Genomic DNA, 16,362 nt, shown 5'->3' on the forward strand with positions numbered 1-16,362 from the left:
CATACTGAATCCGGTCAATCTTCAGATCGCGTGCCGGGCTCGAAGGGCACATCACTGCCGTCATCGTCAAGCGGCGCTTCGCGTACTACACGTATTGTGCCATTAGCTGCAATGCTAGGAACAACATCGTCTTCAGTCAGGCTGGTCTCGATCATGGGCACGTTACCGCGGGTTTGCGTCGGTTCCACGCATCTTGCGTCGATTCCGCCGTCATTTTCGTTTTCTTCACCATCACCGGCACGCATCAATGCGTTGTTGCCGTCGTCCGCATCGTGTGGTGTCCGCTGCGGAGCTCCATCTTCTGGTCGGTCGCGGACAGCATTCAACTAACAGAGTGTTGCCATTGCTGGGCGCACTGTCGCCAAGTACCGCCGCGCTCGTGCTTCATCACGGCTTAAGGTCTCGTTCACTAACTGCTGATCAATCGTCCTCGCAGCTGACTTGTCCTCGGGCCCCACATCACATCTGCTATCATCTTCACACTTGGCAGTCTCTCCCTGCTGTCCTCAATTATCTGTCCTCGCCTGCACTGAATCTCCCGCCGGTTGTCCTCGGGATGTGGCAGCCAGTGGCGTACGGCGAGTCCACCCTTCGATTCGCACCTCCGACGACCGCACATCGTCTGACTTCATCTGTTGGAGATCCGGTCTCTTCGTGGGCGCGGTACTCCCCCTACAGCGTCCGATTGTCGCTTTCCGCAGGCTTTGCATTGGCTTGCCTCGAGGCCAAGTAGGCATCGTTGCGGGCTCGTGCTTCTTGGTCTGGGTAGTCCCTCGCGAAATGACCAGTACCATTACACGCGTAGCACCTGTTCTATTCACCTGTCCGCTTACCGACCTTCTGCTCAGTGTTGTTGGGTGTAGCTGGTCGCGGAATAGTTTGTCGCACAGCTGCCTTGAGTCTCTTGGGCTTCGGTGGTGGCGTGTGACGTGGATGTCCGTCTGCCAATGAGATGGGAGAGGACTCCCACGTCAATTGTTAATGCATACCTTTCTGTTTACGCTGTACAGCGTAATAAAACATTGCATGGTTTATATTCGTTACATGCTATCCTACTGGTCAATATCAAGAATAATCATGATTATGGGACGCATAAACATGGAGTTTCATGCGACCTCATTGGCTAAACATCCTTGAGATGTGCAAGAATCAAGTTTTCGAGCCGAACTTTTGATTATGGGACGCGAGTCGCATCTTTGGATCAAGCTACGTTTTGGATTAGTAGATTCTCATTGGTAGATCAGGATAGAGTTAGGATCTGAGATTGATAGACTTTAGGATGGGACCTGGATACTTGTTTGCGTGTCCAGGTCGCCAAGAACTACTGGTTGTGCGGCGGCAATGAGCCGACGCCAAACTAACGATTCAATCAATCACTTTTCAACTTCCAATCTTCCTCTCAAGTGTTCGACGGGCGCCCGCCACTGCGCCCTCAAGCTTCGGGTCTTCGCATCGGTTTGTGTGACATAGTAGCACTTGCCGTGTCAAGCTTCGGTTCAAGTTCAAGAAAGGTTTACTCGTGGCCACATCGTGGGAAGCGAGTTTTACCTGTGACTATTGGAGCCAGCCACATCGTGGGGAAGCTCTAGGTTGCGAACGTGCAGCTTTTGAGGAGCACACTTCGAAGAAGTGGGTACATTATCACTCCGTGTGGCCGGTGGAAATACCACGTAGGGGCTTTGCCTCCGCCTAGATCGGATTGTGCCTAACCTTCGCTGTGTGCTGGGCTTTCACTAACGGAAATTACGGAATAATACCCCGGGCACTATTTAATAGTACCCCTCACAAAATCTCGAAAGGTTACTCTGTATTACCAAAAGGTTACATCGCTACCTTAGCTTACTCGTCGATCAGTGCAGCATCATCAAGAGCGTCGTGCAGCTCGTCCAGGTTAAAGTCGTCCATATCCTCGTGGTCCTCGTCAGCGGCTTCCCAGCTTGTACAGAATTGCTCACCATACACGTCGTGCTTCGCAACGTGCCAGTCCAGGTAGCTGTCTGCAAACCCAGCAGCAGAGACTGAGTTAATGACAGTGTTGCTGTCAGTGTCGCGCCATGCCTTCCTTACCCACTCACAAACCACAGCCACCGCCGGCATGCGCGGGTTGCCGAAGCGAGTGTACTCGACCTTGTCGCTCTCCTTCCAGGCGTTGATCTCCATGTAGAGTAGATCCTTGAACGTCTTGTAGATACCAATATCGCCTGCTTGTAGATAGGGCGTGAGCTGCGAACGTGTGCAGGCAGCGCTAGTGAATGGCTGGGGCTGCGTTCTATAGTGAAGTGAGGTGTAACAAGATGACTGGTCATCAGAGCAGGGTAGGGTACGTGAGTTACTGTAGGGTTACTACCGGGTTACTCTGAGAGGGTACTATTTGGGTAGAGGGTATTAATCGGGAATTTCCGTTAGAAGCCGGTTTAGCACCAGGGCGCCTGCATTGTGTCTGCGAAAGCGGAACTTTGTAGAAGTATAACGGTCCTTGGTTACCCGGTGGTAGTCCCTTGCCTCTTTTTCGATCTTTGGAGTCGGTCTATGGCCCGCTACAAGAAGGGTCACAACCAAAGCAGTAAGAGGAAGCATCAGAAAGCGAGTGACGTCAAAGTATCATCGACGTCCACTCCTGCTCCTCCACCTGTTACGGCGATTGACACCAGTCTTTTCTTCTCGCCAGCCGAGGCGGAGAGTATCGCTAAACTTCAAGTGGATCTCCTCCGCCAGGTCAAAACGGCTAAGCGGGTTTTGGGCAAGTTTCGCAAAGAGACTTTCTGGATCAAGGACGAGAGCATCGAGGCCCAGGGTGATTGCCAACTTAACCTGGCGTTTCTGAACCTTTTGGAGTGCCAAGACAACCTTGCTGCGAAGCTTAACAGCCTTATTCGCCAGAAACCGCAGCAACACTAAGTTGTAAAACACTTTTTGAGCTTTTAATTCCTTTTCCGTTTTATTTCGCCGTATTTTACGGATCACTCACCGAAAAGTCCATCTGTCCTACCCCTAATGACTATGACAAGGAGTAGGGCAGCTGAGAGTGAATCGCCTAACCCGCGGCAACGCCAAGTGCCACGGACGGCTCAAACGGAGGCGGCAACGCCGCAGGAAGCTCACCACGAAGTCCCACCCGCCGGAACGGCAAACGTTGCACCTGACGCAATGTCAATGCAACAGTTAATGATCTTGTTAACGCAACAACAGCAAATGTATCAGACGCAGATGCAAACGCAATTTCAGATGCAAATGCAGCAAGCCAATAACCGTTTTGAACACTTGCTCGCATCGCAAGGTGAACGACGGAAGAAGGATCCTCCCATGTATGAAGGGAAATTCGGTGAAGATTTGGAACTATGGATCTTTGCCAGGGAGGAATATTACGCTAACAAGCGCGGATTGATGGAGGCCGATACGTCCGATTTTGTGACCATGATATCCAGCAGTTTAGGTAAATCTGTGCTAAACTGGTATCGCGTTTTTCGTCAGATTGTGAAGCGGCAGGAGTTCCCAAAACATGGCAATTGTTTAAGGCGAAGCTACGTGAACGCTTTCGTCCCAAAGACTTTGAATACAATCTTCGTGAGCGATTATTTCAGCTGAAACAACACGGGACCATCCATGAATATGTGTCATCGTTTCAGGATCTGATGTTACATGCTATCCTACTGGTCAATATCAAGAATAATCATAATTATGGGACGCATAAACATGGAGTTTCATGCGACCTCATTGGCTAAACATCCTTGAGATATGCAAGAATCAAGTTTTCGAGCAGAACTTTTGATTATGGGACGCGAGTCGCATATTTGGATCAAGCTACGTTTTGGATTAGTAGATTCTCATTGGTAGATCAGGATAGAGTTAGGATCTGAGATTGATAGACTTTAGGATGGGACCTGGATACTTGTTTGCGTGTCCAGGTCGCCAAGAACTACTGGTTGTGCGGCGGCAATGAGCCGACGCCAAACTAACGATTCAATCAATCACTTTTCAACTTCCAATCTTCCTCTCAAGTGTTCGACGGGCGCCCGCCACTGCGCCCTCAAGCTTCGGGTCTTCGCATCGGTTTGTGTGACATAGTAGCACTTGCCGTGTCAAGCTTCGGTTCAAGTTCAAGAAAGGTTTACTCGTGGCCACATCGTGGGAAGCGAGTTTTACCTGTGACTATTGGAGCCAGCCACATCGTGGGGAAGCTCTAGGTTGCGAACGTGCAGCTTTTGAGGAGCACACTTCGAAGAAGTGGGTACATTATCACTCCGTGTGGCCGGTGGAAATACCACGTAGGGGCTTTGCCTCCGCCTAGATCGGATTGTGCCTAACCTTCGCTGTGTGCTGGGCTTTCACTAACGGAAATTACGGAATAATACCCCGGGCACTATTTAATAGTACCCCTCACAAAATCTCGAAAGGTTACTCTGTATTACCAAAAGGTTACATCGCTACCTTAGCTTACTCGTCGATCAGTGCAGCATCATCAAGAGCGTCGTGCAGCTCGTCCAGGTTAAAGTCGTCCATATCCTCGTGGTCCTCGTCAGCGGCTTCCCAGCTTGTACAGAATTGCTCACCATACACGTCGTGCTTCGCAACGTGCCAGTCCAGGTAGCTGTCTGCAAACCCAGCAGCAGAGACTGAGTTAATGACAGTGTTGCTGTCAGTGTCGCGCCATGCCTTCCTTACCCACTCACAAACCACAGCCACCGCCGGCATGCGCGGGTTGCCGAAGCGAGTGTACTCGACCTTGTCGCTCTCCTTCCAGGCGTTGATCTCCATGTAGAGTAGATCCTTGAACGTCTTGTAGATACCAATATCGCCTGCTTGTAGATAGGGCGTGAGCTGCGAACGTGTGCAGGCAGCGCTAGTGAATGGCTGGGGCTGCGTTCTATAGTGAAGTGAGGTGTAACAAGATGACTGGTCATCAGAGCAGGGTAGGGTACGTGAGTTACTGTAGGGTTACTACCGGGTTACTCTGAGAGGGTACTATTTGGGTAGAGGGTATTAATCGGGAATTTCCGTTAGAAGCCGGTTTAGCACCAGGGCGCCTGCATTGTGTCTGCGAAAGCGGAACTTTGTAGAAGTATAACGGTCCTTGGTTACCCGGTGGTAGTCCCTTGCCTCTTTTTCGATCTTTGGAGTCGGTCTATGGCCCGCTACAAGAAGGGTCACAACCAAAGCAGTAAGAGGAAGCATCAGAAAGCGAGTGACGTCAAAGTATCATCGACGTCCACTCCTGCTCCTCCACCTGTTACGGCGATTGACACCAGTCTTTTCTTCTCGCCAGCCGAGGCGGAGAGTATCGCTAAACTTCAAGTGGATCTCCTCCGCCAGGTCAAAACGGCTAAGCGGGTTTTGGGCAAGTTTCGCAAAGAGACTTTCTGGATCAAGGACGAGAGCATCGAGGCCCAGGGTGATTGCCAACTTAACCTGGCGTTTCTGAACCTTTTGGAGTGCCAAGACAACCTTGCTGCGAAGCTTAACAGCCTTATTCGCCAGAAACCGCAGCAACACTAAGTTGTAAAACACTTTTTGAGCTTTTAATTCCTTTTCCGTTTTATTTCGCCGTATTTTACGGATCACTCACCGAAAAGTCCATCTGTCCTACCCCTAATGACTATGACAAGGAGTAGGGCAGCTGAGAGTGAATCGCCTAACCCGCGGCAACGCCAAGTGCCACGGACGGCTCAAACGGAGGCGGCAACGCCGCAGGAAGCTCACCACGAAGTCCCACCCGCCGGAACGGCAAACGTTGCACCTGACGCAATGTCAATGCAACAGTTAATGATCTTGTTAACGCAACAACAGCAAATGTATCAGACGCAGATGCAAACGCAATTTCAGATGCAAATGCAGCAAGCCAATAACCGTTTTGAACACTTGCTCGCATCGCAAGGTGAACGACGGAAGAAGGATCCTCCCATGTATGAAGGGAAATTCGGTGAAGATTTGGAACTATGGATCTTTGCCAGGGAGGAATATTACGCTAACAAGCGCGGATTGATGGAGGCCGATACGTCCGATTTTGTGACCATGATATCCAGCAGTTTAGGTAAATCTGTGCTAAACTGGTATCGCGTTTTTTCGTCAGATTGTGAAGCGGCAGGAGTTCCCAAAGCATGGCAATTGTTTAAGGCGAAGCTACGTGAACGCTTTCGTCCCAAAGACTTTGAATACAATCTTCGTGAGCGATTATTTCAGCTGAAACAACACGGGACCATCCATGAATATGTGTCATCGTTTCAGGATCTGATGTTACATGCTATCCTACTGGTCAATATCAAGAATAATCATAATTATGGGACGCATAAACATGGAGTTTCATGCGACCTCATTGGCTAAACATCCTTGAGATATGCAAGAATCAAGTTTTCGAGCCGAACTTTTGATTATGGGACGCGAGTCGCATATTTGGATCAAGCTACGTTTTGGATTAGTAGATTCTCATTGGTAGATCAGGATAGAGTTAGGATCTGAGATTGATAGACTTTAGGATGGGACCTGGATACTTGTTTGCGTGTCCAGGTCGCCAAGAACTACTGGTTGTGCGGCGGCAATGAGCCGACGCCAAACTAACGATTCAATCAATCACTTTTCAACTTCCAATCTTCCTCTCAAGTGTTCGACGGGCGCCCGCCACTGCGCCCTCAAGCTTCGGGTCTTCGCATCGGTTTGTGTGACATGGCGGTGGAGCATCTGATTTGTCTTCACATGATTCTTCGACTGATCCAGCCAGCATCGCCTTCGACTTCTCGTCAGATTTCTTTGCGGCTCGCTTTTCTACTTGTCCACGCGTTGGCGGCGCTCCACGCTTCATTCTTCGTTCCGTCTAGTCCCATTGACGTCCGTTCCAAGTTCGTCCTTTTGGAGGTTCCCAGATGCCTACAGCTTATTGTGAAGCCCGCGAGGATTCGTGAAAGCAGCAAAACTCTCAGCGTCGACATCGCTCGTTGCATCTGTTCCGTTGTTGGCAGCGGAAGTGGCCGGTAGTTGGGCTCTACCCACGCCGGGAATCACAGCGGTTGTGCCAGCGTTACCAGCCACTTGAGACCTGGAGCTTGGGGCCAAAACCGACAAATATTGGACATCCCACGCGCAACGTTTTCTTCGTTGTCGTCAATTTCCATTGCTCGATCGACTGCTTCTTTCAGCGTCTTCGGCTCAGTGGGCTGACTGATCAATGCTCTCACGGTTAGGCTCACACATTGATAGAACTGGGCCAAGAGCACTCGTTCCTTGACCTTGTTGCGTCCGGCAGTGAAGTCAGCGTACGACTCGCCAGGGGCAAAACAGCGCTGCGCTACCCTCCGTTCTGCAGCCGCTTTATCCATGCGCTCGCCGTATCGTCTTAGCAAGGCCTATTTCGTATTCGTCCAATTTCGTTCACGTTGTGAAAGCCTACGATTCAGCGTCGTGTACCATTTAGCGGCGTTGTCAACCAGCTTGTTGCCAAGAATGTAATACAGATCTATGTCCGTCCACTGCCCTCGCCCAGAACGGCGTGCTCTTTTCAGTGCTAAGTCGATACGATCAATCCAAAATGCAACCGACGCACTTGGTGATGGGGGAATGGCGTTACAACAACCATATGACGACAGCATGACAGCAATTATAGCAACCACAAGGCCTAAAGCAACCCTGGCGCCCGGTAATCTATTTTAAATTACGCATAAATGACAGGGACACGTTGCCTTCGTCATGGGTCTTGCCTATCTGTCTCTAAATTTAGACATGTCGTGCTGGCGCCTAACTGATGTCCTCTACACAGAAATACGTGAAACACATGCCTATATGTGTCACACATTTCCAACACTTGGCAGATTTTAGCGACAGCAACAATGGAGAAGAAATCGCTGGCACGTAAGCTGGTGCGCGCGAGAATCGCTGAGATTGCACTCCTCAAGAAGAAGCTGGATGAGCTTACCGAGCATCTGGAAAAGCTTCTGGCAGCACAGTTACAAGTTCAAGCCCTCGTCGAAGATAACGAAGAGAACAGCTATGCGTTAGCAGCCGCCTTAGTCGATGAAGGGGTCGATCATGGGGATCTCACCACACAGGATGACGCTGTTTCCTTTGATATTCTACTGGAACTAGCGGTGCAAAAACTGAAAGCCTAATGCAGCGTAAACTCTGTATTTAAAGGCAAATACAGATTGTGGTGTTTCTCAGAGCTGGTTCTATAGTTGCTGATGAATCTGGCTAGTTTTAGCAGCGTTGCTAACAGAAACTTGGCGTTCCTGGGAGTAACACATGATGATCCACAACATTTTCAATCGCATCACCTTGACGTCGTTCTTGGAAATACTACAAAGTTGCATCTGCAGGCTCCCCGTCAGATAGCTGTTGACTTGGGCTACTACCATCACACCACAACTAGCAAAATCAGGTTGTTGAGGGGCACAGATCCATTCGATTGGATCGAAGAAGAGATGACCACGGGGGTCAGAGGCGTTATGCCACCGCTCCACAAAACCACGAAGCCCCTCCTTTTCTTCGTTCTGTTCATCTTTTGCAATTCCAGTCCAAACGGTTTCCATTTCACGGTGATAGTCGTCATCAATGAGCGGCTCGTACATGTAAGCATGCACCCGAAGCTTGCTTGTTTTTGCCGTGTACCGTAGATGAAGAATAATTACGCCCCAGTGGTCTGCGTGCATATTAACGGGGTGGATAATAATATTCGTTGCTGCAAGTGCTGTCTTAGAGACACTCGGCCATCCGATAGCCCATGTCAACGATGACAGCACATGGCACTTCCCCACCGATCTTGCAAGTGTCTCCAAGCAAACGTCCATAGGGCTATCATTTAGCCAACCTCGACACATCCCTCCCACGATATTGTCAAAGCTGATTAGGACATTGTTTGAGAGCGTCGCAAATTCAGTGCGTAGCCGACTTGAGCTAACTTAGAGATAATTTCACTCGCTAGTCCTTGGTGCCGCTCGCGAACAGCATCACGCGATAGTCCTGTAGTTTTTGTCTCCGCACTGAAAAGATCCACGATGGAATCCACTTTATGCCAATCGTGCTCCAGCCACTTTCGATCCTTCAACCATGACGAGCACTTCGCCTTGATCGTGTAGAATCCTGTTAGAGCACCTACATATTGTCTAGAACCATAAGCATGTTAAAGCAACCCTATTAAAGTAACCATATCACTAAAGCGACCATATCACTAAAGCAACTATATCTCTAAGGCAACCTTACCCGCTAAACTTCCAGAGTTTTGGATCAATCGACAAGACGACGTCGAGAACAAGCCCTTGCTTCTCGGACTTTTCATCGAGTACAATTGGCAGTTTCTCCCTCCGGGTAGTAGTTGTTGCTGCCTGCATGGAGAGGGCGAGGTCGTGTGGAATTCCAAATGTGTGCATTTAGTCCGCAGGTTGTACAATTTCGCACTGACAGTCAATCTTCCGAGCTCTTAGATAGGCATCCTCAAGTTGAACAGGATACTTCGACAGCATCTCCATCACGTACTTCAGGTTTGCGGTATTTCTGGCCCAAATCAGGAACTGATCCAAAGTCACGGCAAATTCAGTTGGGTACTTGAGAACAACAAGACGGTCAGCTTTGAAACTGATCGTAGTTTGTCTCAGCTGTTTCGGAGTTGACCTTGACTTTCCTCGACTTGGTGGCTTAGGAACTCTAACGATACCGACCTGGCGCTCGCGCGACTCTGTATCGGGCTTCGATAGGTTCGGCAGCTTGTCAGAATTACTCATTCCGCCGCCGTCATGAAATTTCTCGTCGGAGGGGGGTCGGGTTTGAGATAACTGCGAAAGGTTTGTGCGTTGTGTCGGTAACCCACTTTCGTCCGAATCATAATCGCCATAATTCATGGCCCCGGGGCTACTTTCCAATGCGTCCATGAGCTTCATAGTCCCCATTGCATCCATGGGGTCCAGAACGAAGTCTGAGACAGATTCGGATACGTCTTCCTCTTGCTTGCCATCGTCAGCAGGTTCTTTAGAACTCGGTTGTGGGTCAGCGTTGACACGGTTGAGCCCCATGGCGATCGTTTCCTTTCAAGCATTTAACTCTTGGTAGAAGTCTGCACTGGACAAATTTGACAGGTGCTCCAACAGTGGTTCCATCATCGCTTTTGCGAATGAGTATTTTTCAGCTGAAGACAATACAACCTGATTTGCCTGTTCACCTCGTCGTAGCCGAACGTACGCAACTTGCTTCCTAGTTTCGGTTGGCGAAGCGTTGCCCACCTCATCACAAAGTGGTTGTTCTGGTTCAGGTACAATGCCGTTCGGCAACTTTACTTTCGGCAACCTTAACTTGGGCATCTGCACAATAGGCTGTAACATTTCTGCTGCAGCCGTAAGTACGTCTTTCACTTCCAATGTTTGATTCCCGCAATAAATTTTCCAATGTGAAGAACTCGACGTAGTACGCTCACAAGTCGCATCCACCATGAAGTTCACAAATCGTTCCCACTCTTTTCTCACTTTCTCGAAGATGTCAGGATACAGCCGAGTTGCTACCGTCCGGAGAAACATCGGTATGGTTTAGGAACGGGCGAAGTCGAATGGAACTGCGCGATGACGAAGCCGATCTGCTGAGTAATCATGATTTGATGCTGCACCAAGCCCGCAATAGTCTTGTCAATTCGTGTATTGTGCCCCAACAACATTTTCACTTGATTCCATTTCGACTCAATCCGGTTGGTTGTAGTATTCCCAGCCGTGAAAAATTTGCCGCGAGCAAAGTTGGCCCACATGACACGACACGAATCCCAGTTTTTTTCAAAGTACGAGAAGAAAGCTTGTTTCTTGTTATCTTCGCAGTATTGCTTCAATACAGCGTAACTAGAATCGTAACCTGTCTCTGTGGTGCTGGATATTGTTCAAAGTTAGCGTAACACCAACAATTACAGAAAGAACAAGTGCGCACCTGTAGAGCGTTTTTATCATCAGGTTGAGTAGCTCGTCGCGTTCAGACACCTTCAGCTTATATGGAGCCCGCTGCACCACCTTCTTCCAGTACGAAATGGCGTGAAATGGACCGAGCAAAACTTTCGCATCAGGGAATAGTGTTTTCAGCACCCTCCACTCAACGAAATCTTTGTCGATAACGATGGAGGACATTAGTCGCCATCCTGGGTTCTTCTCTTGGAAATATCCCAGGATTGTTGTCAGCATCGGGGCTCGTTGATTGAGGCATATGAAGTCTACAACTAGGAACCCTCTACCCGTAGCGGTTGTGACAACCAGACTCCCTGAGATATTCAACACACAACAGCAGAAAATCACTTTGTTAAACAACAAGGTTGCTATATGATTGACATGGTTGCTGTAACTACGCAAGGTTGCCGTAAGAAAGATAAAGTTGCTATACTGAGCAACTCATACGTACCCAAGTGATAGCCCAAATTGTTCGTGCCGTGAGTGAAATCCATCGTAATCGTGTCGCCCCAGCGCTCGAACATTAACTTCTGCACCTTTGTTTGCATCACAATACCGCATGTCACGTCCATTTGGTATTGCATAGCAAGGACGTCACTACCGTCTAACCGGCGGATAGCTTGCAGCAAGTTTTTGAAACGGGCCTTCGCTGCGTCGTGCAGCATGATACTGCGGATGAGATTACGGGTTTGTTGAGGTGTTATTTTGCAGCCTAGCAAACACACGAAGCGCGAGCAGTAAAGTAAGTAACACTTCAGCATACCATATATAAAACTACATACCGATTCTCTCGTTGAGAAAGTTCGTGATATGCTTGGAAGAGACACTAGCGTCCGCTAAAGTGTTAACATCCTCGAGATCTTGCTCGTCCAATGGAAGTGTCTTCGTTGTCAGGTACAACGATGCTTGCGTTCGGGTGGTCGGGTGAGTGTGCGTAGAGTTCTGTTTACCAACATCAACATTTGAGAATTAATAAAAAGCTAACAAATAGACAAAAAGACAGATACCTCTTTTCTTATGACGATTCGACATTTGCCATTAGCTATTCGCTGAACGGTTGGCGTCATGCGTGCAGGACACCCGCAATATTTGCCTTTTCGATTGCGGTGTCCCTTGGAACGCGATGCTTGCGAAACACCGTGTGTACAGCGGATAACCTTGTGACTCCAATTAAAACGTGAAGGGATTTGGTCCCGGTGATTGCTGCATATGAAGAGAATTTTCGTTAATGCGTTAAATTTGCCATCAAACAGAAGACACACATACCTCTTGTACAGGTCTCGCGACTCCGAGCTTCGAACTCGAAACTTGAGGTGGTATTTCTTCTTGTATATTTTCATGTGTGCATTGAACTTGCTCCAACTCTCGATAACCGTTGGAGTGAACGGCGGAACGGGGTTGATATAATCTTCTCGCTCCTCGTTGATCTCTCGCAACTCGTCGAGGTGCTTACTTGATCGCTTCCGCGGTGTGTACTGCTTGTTCCGTTTGGAAGAACGTTGAGCCGAATTGACGTCGACAGACTCGTGATGGTGCAGCTCAGCCTTACGCTGTCTCGCGAAAGATTGACCATCATTTCCAGCAGAAATATTGCATTTGGACAGAGCAGTATCTATCGGTTGCAGCAAGAATATTATTAATGACAGTGCAACCATAATGTTTAAAGCAACTTTAACGAGAATACCTGGCGTTTGCTTGCGTGATGTAGCTCTCTTTTTCGGTTGTGTCTTGCGTGCTAATCAAAATGAACAGTACATAATGCCTCATCAATACATGTCAATAAGTGTCAACTACAACCCAAACGAGTCTTACCCGCTTTTGCTTCGTTTTCTGCGGTGGATTCGTCGTCTGCCTCCTGTTCATTGTCACTCGCCGCCTGTCCATCGCTACCATCCTCTTCATCGTCGTCACTGTCCTCGTCACCGCCATCACTCTCTTCGTCATCGTTGACCTCTTCTTCGCCTGCCTCCTCTTGGCAGTTATCCTCCGCCTCTTCGTCGTCGTTGTCCTCCTCATCGTCATCATCCAGCACAAAGTCTTCGTCTTCGTCGTCGTCCTTTTCAAGCCCGAGAGCGGCATACATGTAGTTTAGCTCCTCGTTCACATCCCGCAGCTTTCGCCCTAAACAATACAGACAGACAGGATATACAGACAGAATCCAAAGAACCTGTGAGGCACGTAGGCATTCTCTTTGCTACAAACAAGGAGGAAACTGTTTACCGTGTCTAGTTGCTCCCCCCCAGAAGCCATCGGTCCCCCGTCGCCGTTTACTGCTTCTCCGATTCGCGAGATGCGTTCCCACGAGGCCTCCGTCCAGCAGCGCGATTCTTAAAATGAGCGGCTGTAAGGAAGCGCACTTAATGACATCGTACCTAATCGGAAGCGCACTTTAGCGAGATTCGTGTACCTAATGTCGTAGTGGTAATTTAGACATTTAAATTACGCTCGTAATTTTTAAAAACCCTAAAGCAACCATACATGTCTCAGAACGTCTAAAAACAACCATACATATGGTTGCAATAACCACTCCCGTGATGGGGAGTACACAGACAATTCGAAATCCTTGATGCTTTTGATGCGGCGGCGTCTCCTACGGCGCCGTCTACGGTGTCGTCGGGATACGTTCCACACATCCGAATTACTGTCACTGTTTGACGAGCCTGAACTGTCGTCACTGCTTCAACCCGAGCCATCGCCACTGGGGCTACTCGAGCTACTCGACCCACTCGACCTGCTGGAACTGCTGCTCCGACTCCAATCACTGTCACTGCTGTCCGAATCATTACTACTGTCATCAGGATCACCGCGTCTCGATGCTCGCATCGCACAGGTTGCTGACGTCTTGGGGCCAACCGAAGCTGGTGCACGCATCGACTCGGTTGGTGCAGGTAAAGTCACTTCACGTGCCGGTGCCGCTGTGGCGATCTACGTCAACGTTGTCCCTGCTGTCGTTGTTGTACTTGATTGTGGTGGGGCGGGTGCTGCTACTCCGGCATTACCTGTTGCGGAGCCAGAGGTCATTTCCTGGTTACAGTCAAACCTGCTTATATGATCCTCCCTATTTGAGCCTTGCCATTTATTTGATGCAAGCCTTGTTGCTACCAAATATTTTACTTAGTTTTTGTATAACCGCTGTTTATATGTATACAAGGTATATGAGTCACATTTTGGAGGACCAAATTAGGTCTAACCTGTTTATTTGATTCACACTGTTCACGACCACACACTCTTCAAAGCCCCCACTACTCAACGCCCAACGCAAGTCCCCTTCCCTCGCAATGTCTCCTCGCACCTGCCTGACGCTAGAACAAAAGCTCCAAGTGCACCTAAAGCTCAAGCAGAATCCTGGCATGAACAACACCATGCTCGCTGAGTGGATCTACGCGACGTTCAAGGCCCGGGTCAGCCGTGCCACACTTGCCCGACTGCGCAGCCTGCCTTCTTCCTACTTCAGCCACGTCGACCTGAGTGCAACCAAGCGGCGCCGAGTGAAATTCCCACAGTTCGAGCGGGAACTGAGGGAATTTTTCTTTCAGAACGAAGCTAAAACGGCAATGGTGGACGACGTGCTCCTGCTGAAGGCGCATGAGCTGGCGGAGCGCTTAGGCATCGATTCCACGCAACTCAGGTTTAGCAAAGGCTGGCTCCAAAGCTTTAAGAAGCGCAATGGTATCCGCTCCCATGTGCTACACGGAGAAGGTGGAGCTGTAGAAGATGATGCAGTGCGTGATGTCAGGCTAGAGCTACAAGAGCTGGTAGCACAGTTTGCACCCGATGATGTGTTCAACTTCGATGAAACAGCGCTTTTCTATCGCCTGGCACCTAACCAAACGTTAGCAACGACTGTCCGCAAGGGCGAGAAAAAGGAAAAGCAACGTTTGACTTTGGCCTTCTGCCGCAACGCCACGGGTTCCGACAAGCTCGACCCAATTGTCATTGGTACGGCCAAAAACCCGAGGTGCTTTAAAAAAGGAGCGGCAATTAAAGGTAAACCTACACTGTACAAGTCCTCCAAGAACGCCTGGATGACATCCGTCATTTTTGACGAATGTCTGCACAACTTCAACATGAGAATGGCGGCCTCCAATCGCAAGGTCCTATTTCTAGTCGACAACGCTTCATGCCACAAGATTTTACGAAACCTGACTCATGTGACCGTCCACTTCCTCCCTCCAAACCTGACATCCGCTGTCCAACCGCTAGATGCAGGTAAATATTTCATCAGTATTGTGGTAAGGCCAAAACTAACAAACTCTTTTACATTTTTTATTTATTTAGGTATCATCCGGTCGTTCAAGGCTAGGTACCGAAAGTATTTTGTGCGGTGGTGTTAGGATGCGCTTGAAGCTAACATTACACGCAAGCTCAACGTACTTGAAGCTGCCCAATTCTCTATGGATGCTTGGGCTGGTGTGACGCCAACGACGATTACAAATTGCTGGGTTAAAACTCGCATTTTGGGCGGAACGATGCTGGGAAGGGTCCGCGCTGACACGAATTACATTGAGGCGGTATCCGGCAATGAGATGGAGGAGTTGACAGCGATTTTATCGAAGTGGGAGGGCGCTGTGAGCGCTAGTGAGTATCTGGCAGTGGACGAGGACGTGCGTGCGCACGAGCCAGATGTGATAGTGGACGAAGCAGCAGAAAGTGATGCAGGTTCGCAGGACGAGCAGGAGGAGGAGGAGGAGGAGGAGGAGGACCAGGAACCCACAATTCAACCTGCCAGCGCTCTGAGACACTGCATGGAGCTGTCTGCATTTCTGCTTCAATGCGGAGAGCAGACATAGAGAACGAAGAGCTTTACAGACCGTGACCGCTTTGGTTCGGGAGACTACGGTGAAGGCAAAGCGGCAGCGAATTATGCGCGATTTCTTTACGTGCACCACATATGTTTTTTAACTGAGTCCATTTTATATGAGTCATTGTTGTATATGGCCACCAACGGGGCCTCATATAAACAGGTTTGACTGTAGCTTCAAGGTTGGTCATCCTCGCCGTTAATTGGTCCATCGAATTCACCAGCTGCTGCATAATACTCGTCAATGCCCGTTGTATCTGCTGCCACCATGACCACATCTGGAGGGGGAGCTGTCGGAGTCGTACCAGTTGAAGGCCCTGGCAATGCCTCTGCAGCAGACCCTTCTTGCTCATCGTTAGCGGCACTAGCAGCATGCACACTCGCCGCTGCTGTCATCGAGTTCCTAGATAAACTGCTGTCGTGCCCGGCACCTTCGGTGTAGATCGTGGTCCCGAGCGTGTCGACTCCAGAAGATGCTGAAACTAGTCTCGTTCTCGCCATCCTTCACTTCAACAACTCGAAGTCGTTCGGTTCTTCTTGCCTTTCAATCGTCAGTTTCTTGGTTCGTGGCGTTCTCCTCTTCTCGCTTGAACGCCCCTGTATGACCACCATGTAACGTGTCTTCACTAACCCTGCACGTCGGGTGTTGGTGTACAGTGCTGTCGCGAG

At 49.4% G+C, this 16,362-nt stretch overlaps 3 protein-coding genes across 3 annotated transcripts; 1 reads left to right on the forward strand and 2 right to left on the reverse strand.

The window, feature by feature from the left end:
- Positions 1–1,839: 1,839 nt before the first annotated feature.
- On the reverse strand, positions 1,840–2,160 carry IUM83_13045 (Pogo transposable element with KRAB domainlike; the record flags this gene model as incomplete). The annotated part of the gene is made up of 2 exons (XM_067937702.1): positions 1,840–1,997; positions 2,076–2,160. 2 exons carry the CDS (start codon positions 2,158–2,160, stop codon positions 1,840–1,842), a joined length of 243 nt encoding a protein of 80 aa, XP_067795775.1.
- Positions 2,161–4,434: 2,274 nt separating this feature from the next.
- On the reverse strand, positions 4,435–12,975 carry IUM83_13046 (Zinc finger SWIM domain-containing protein 3; the record flags this gene model as incomplete). Its single annotated transcript, XM_067937703.1, has 5 exons — positions 4,435–4,592; positions 4,671–4,864; positions 10,882–11,206; positions 11,344–11,604; positions 12,705–12,975. The coding sequence occupies 5 exons, from the start codon at positions 12,973–12,975 to the stop codon at positions 4,435–4,437; spliced, it is 1,209 nt and encodes a 402-aa protein (XP_067795809.1).
- A 1,195-nt stretch (positions 12,976–14,170) lies between these two features.
- Positions 14,171–15,682, forward strand: IUM83_13047 (uncharacterized protein; the record flags this gene model as incomplete). Its single annotated transcript, XM_067937704.1, has 2 exons — positions 14,171–15,124; positions 15,227–15,682. The coding sequence occupies 2 exons, from the start codon at positions 14,171–14,173 to the stop codon at positions 15,680–15,682; spliced, it is 1,410 nt and encodes a 469-aa protein (XP_067795810.1).
- Positions 15,683–16,362: the final 680 nt, after the last annotated feature.

Source organism: Phytophthora cinnamomi, assembly GCF_018691715.1.
Source record: "Phytophthora cinnamomi strain GKB4 chromosome Unknown Contig19, whole genome shotgun sequence".
NCBI lineage: Eukaryota > Oomycota > Peronosporomycetes > Peronosporales > Peronosporaceae > Phytophthora > Phytophthora cinnamomi.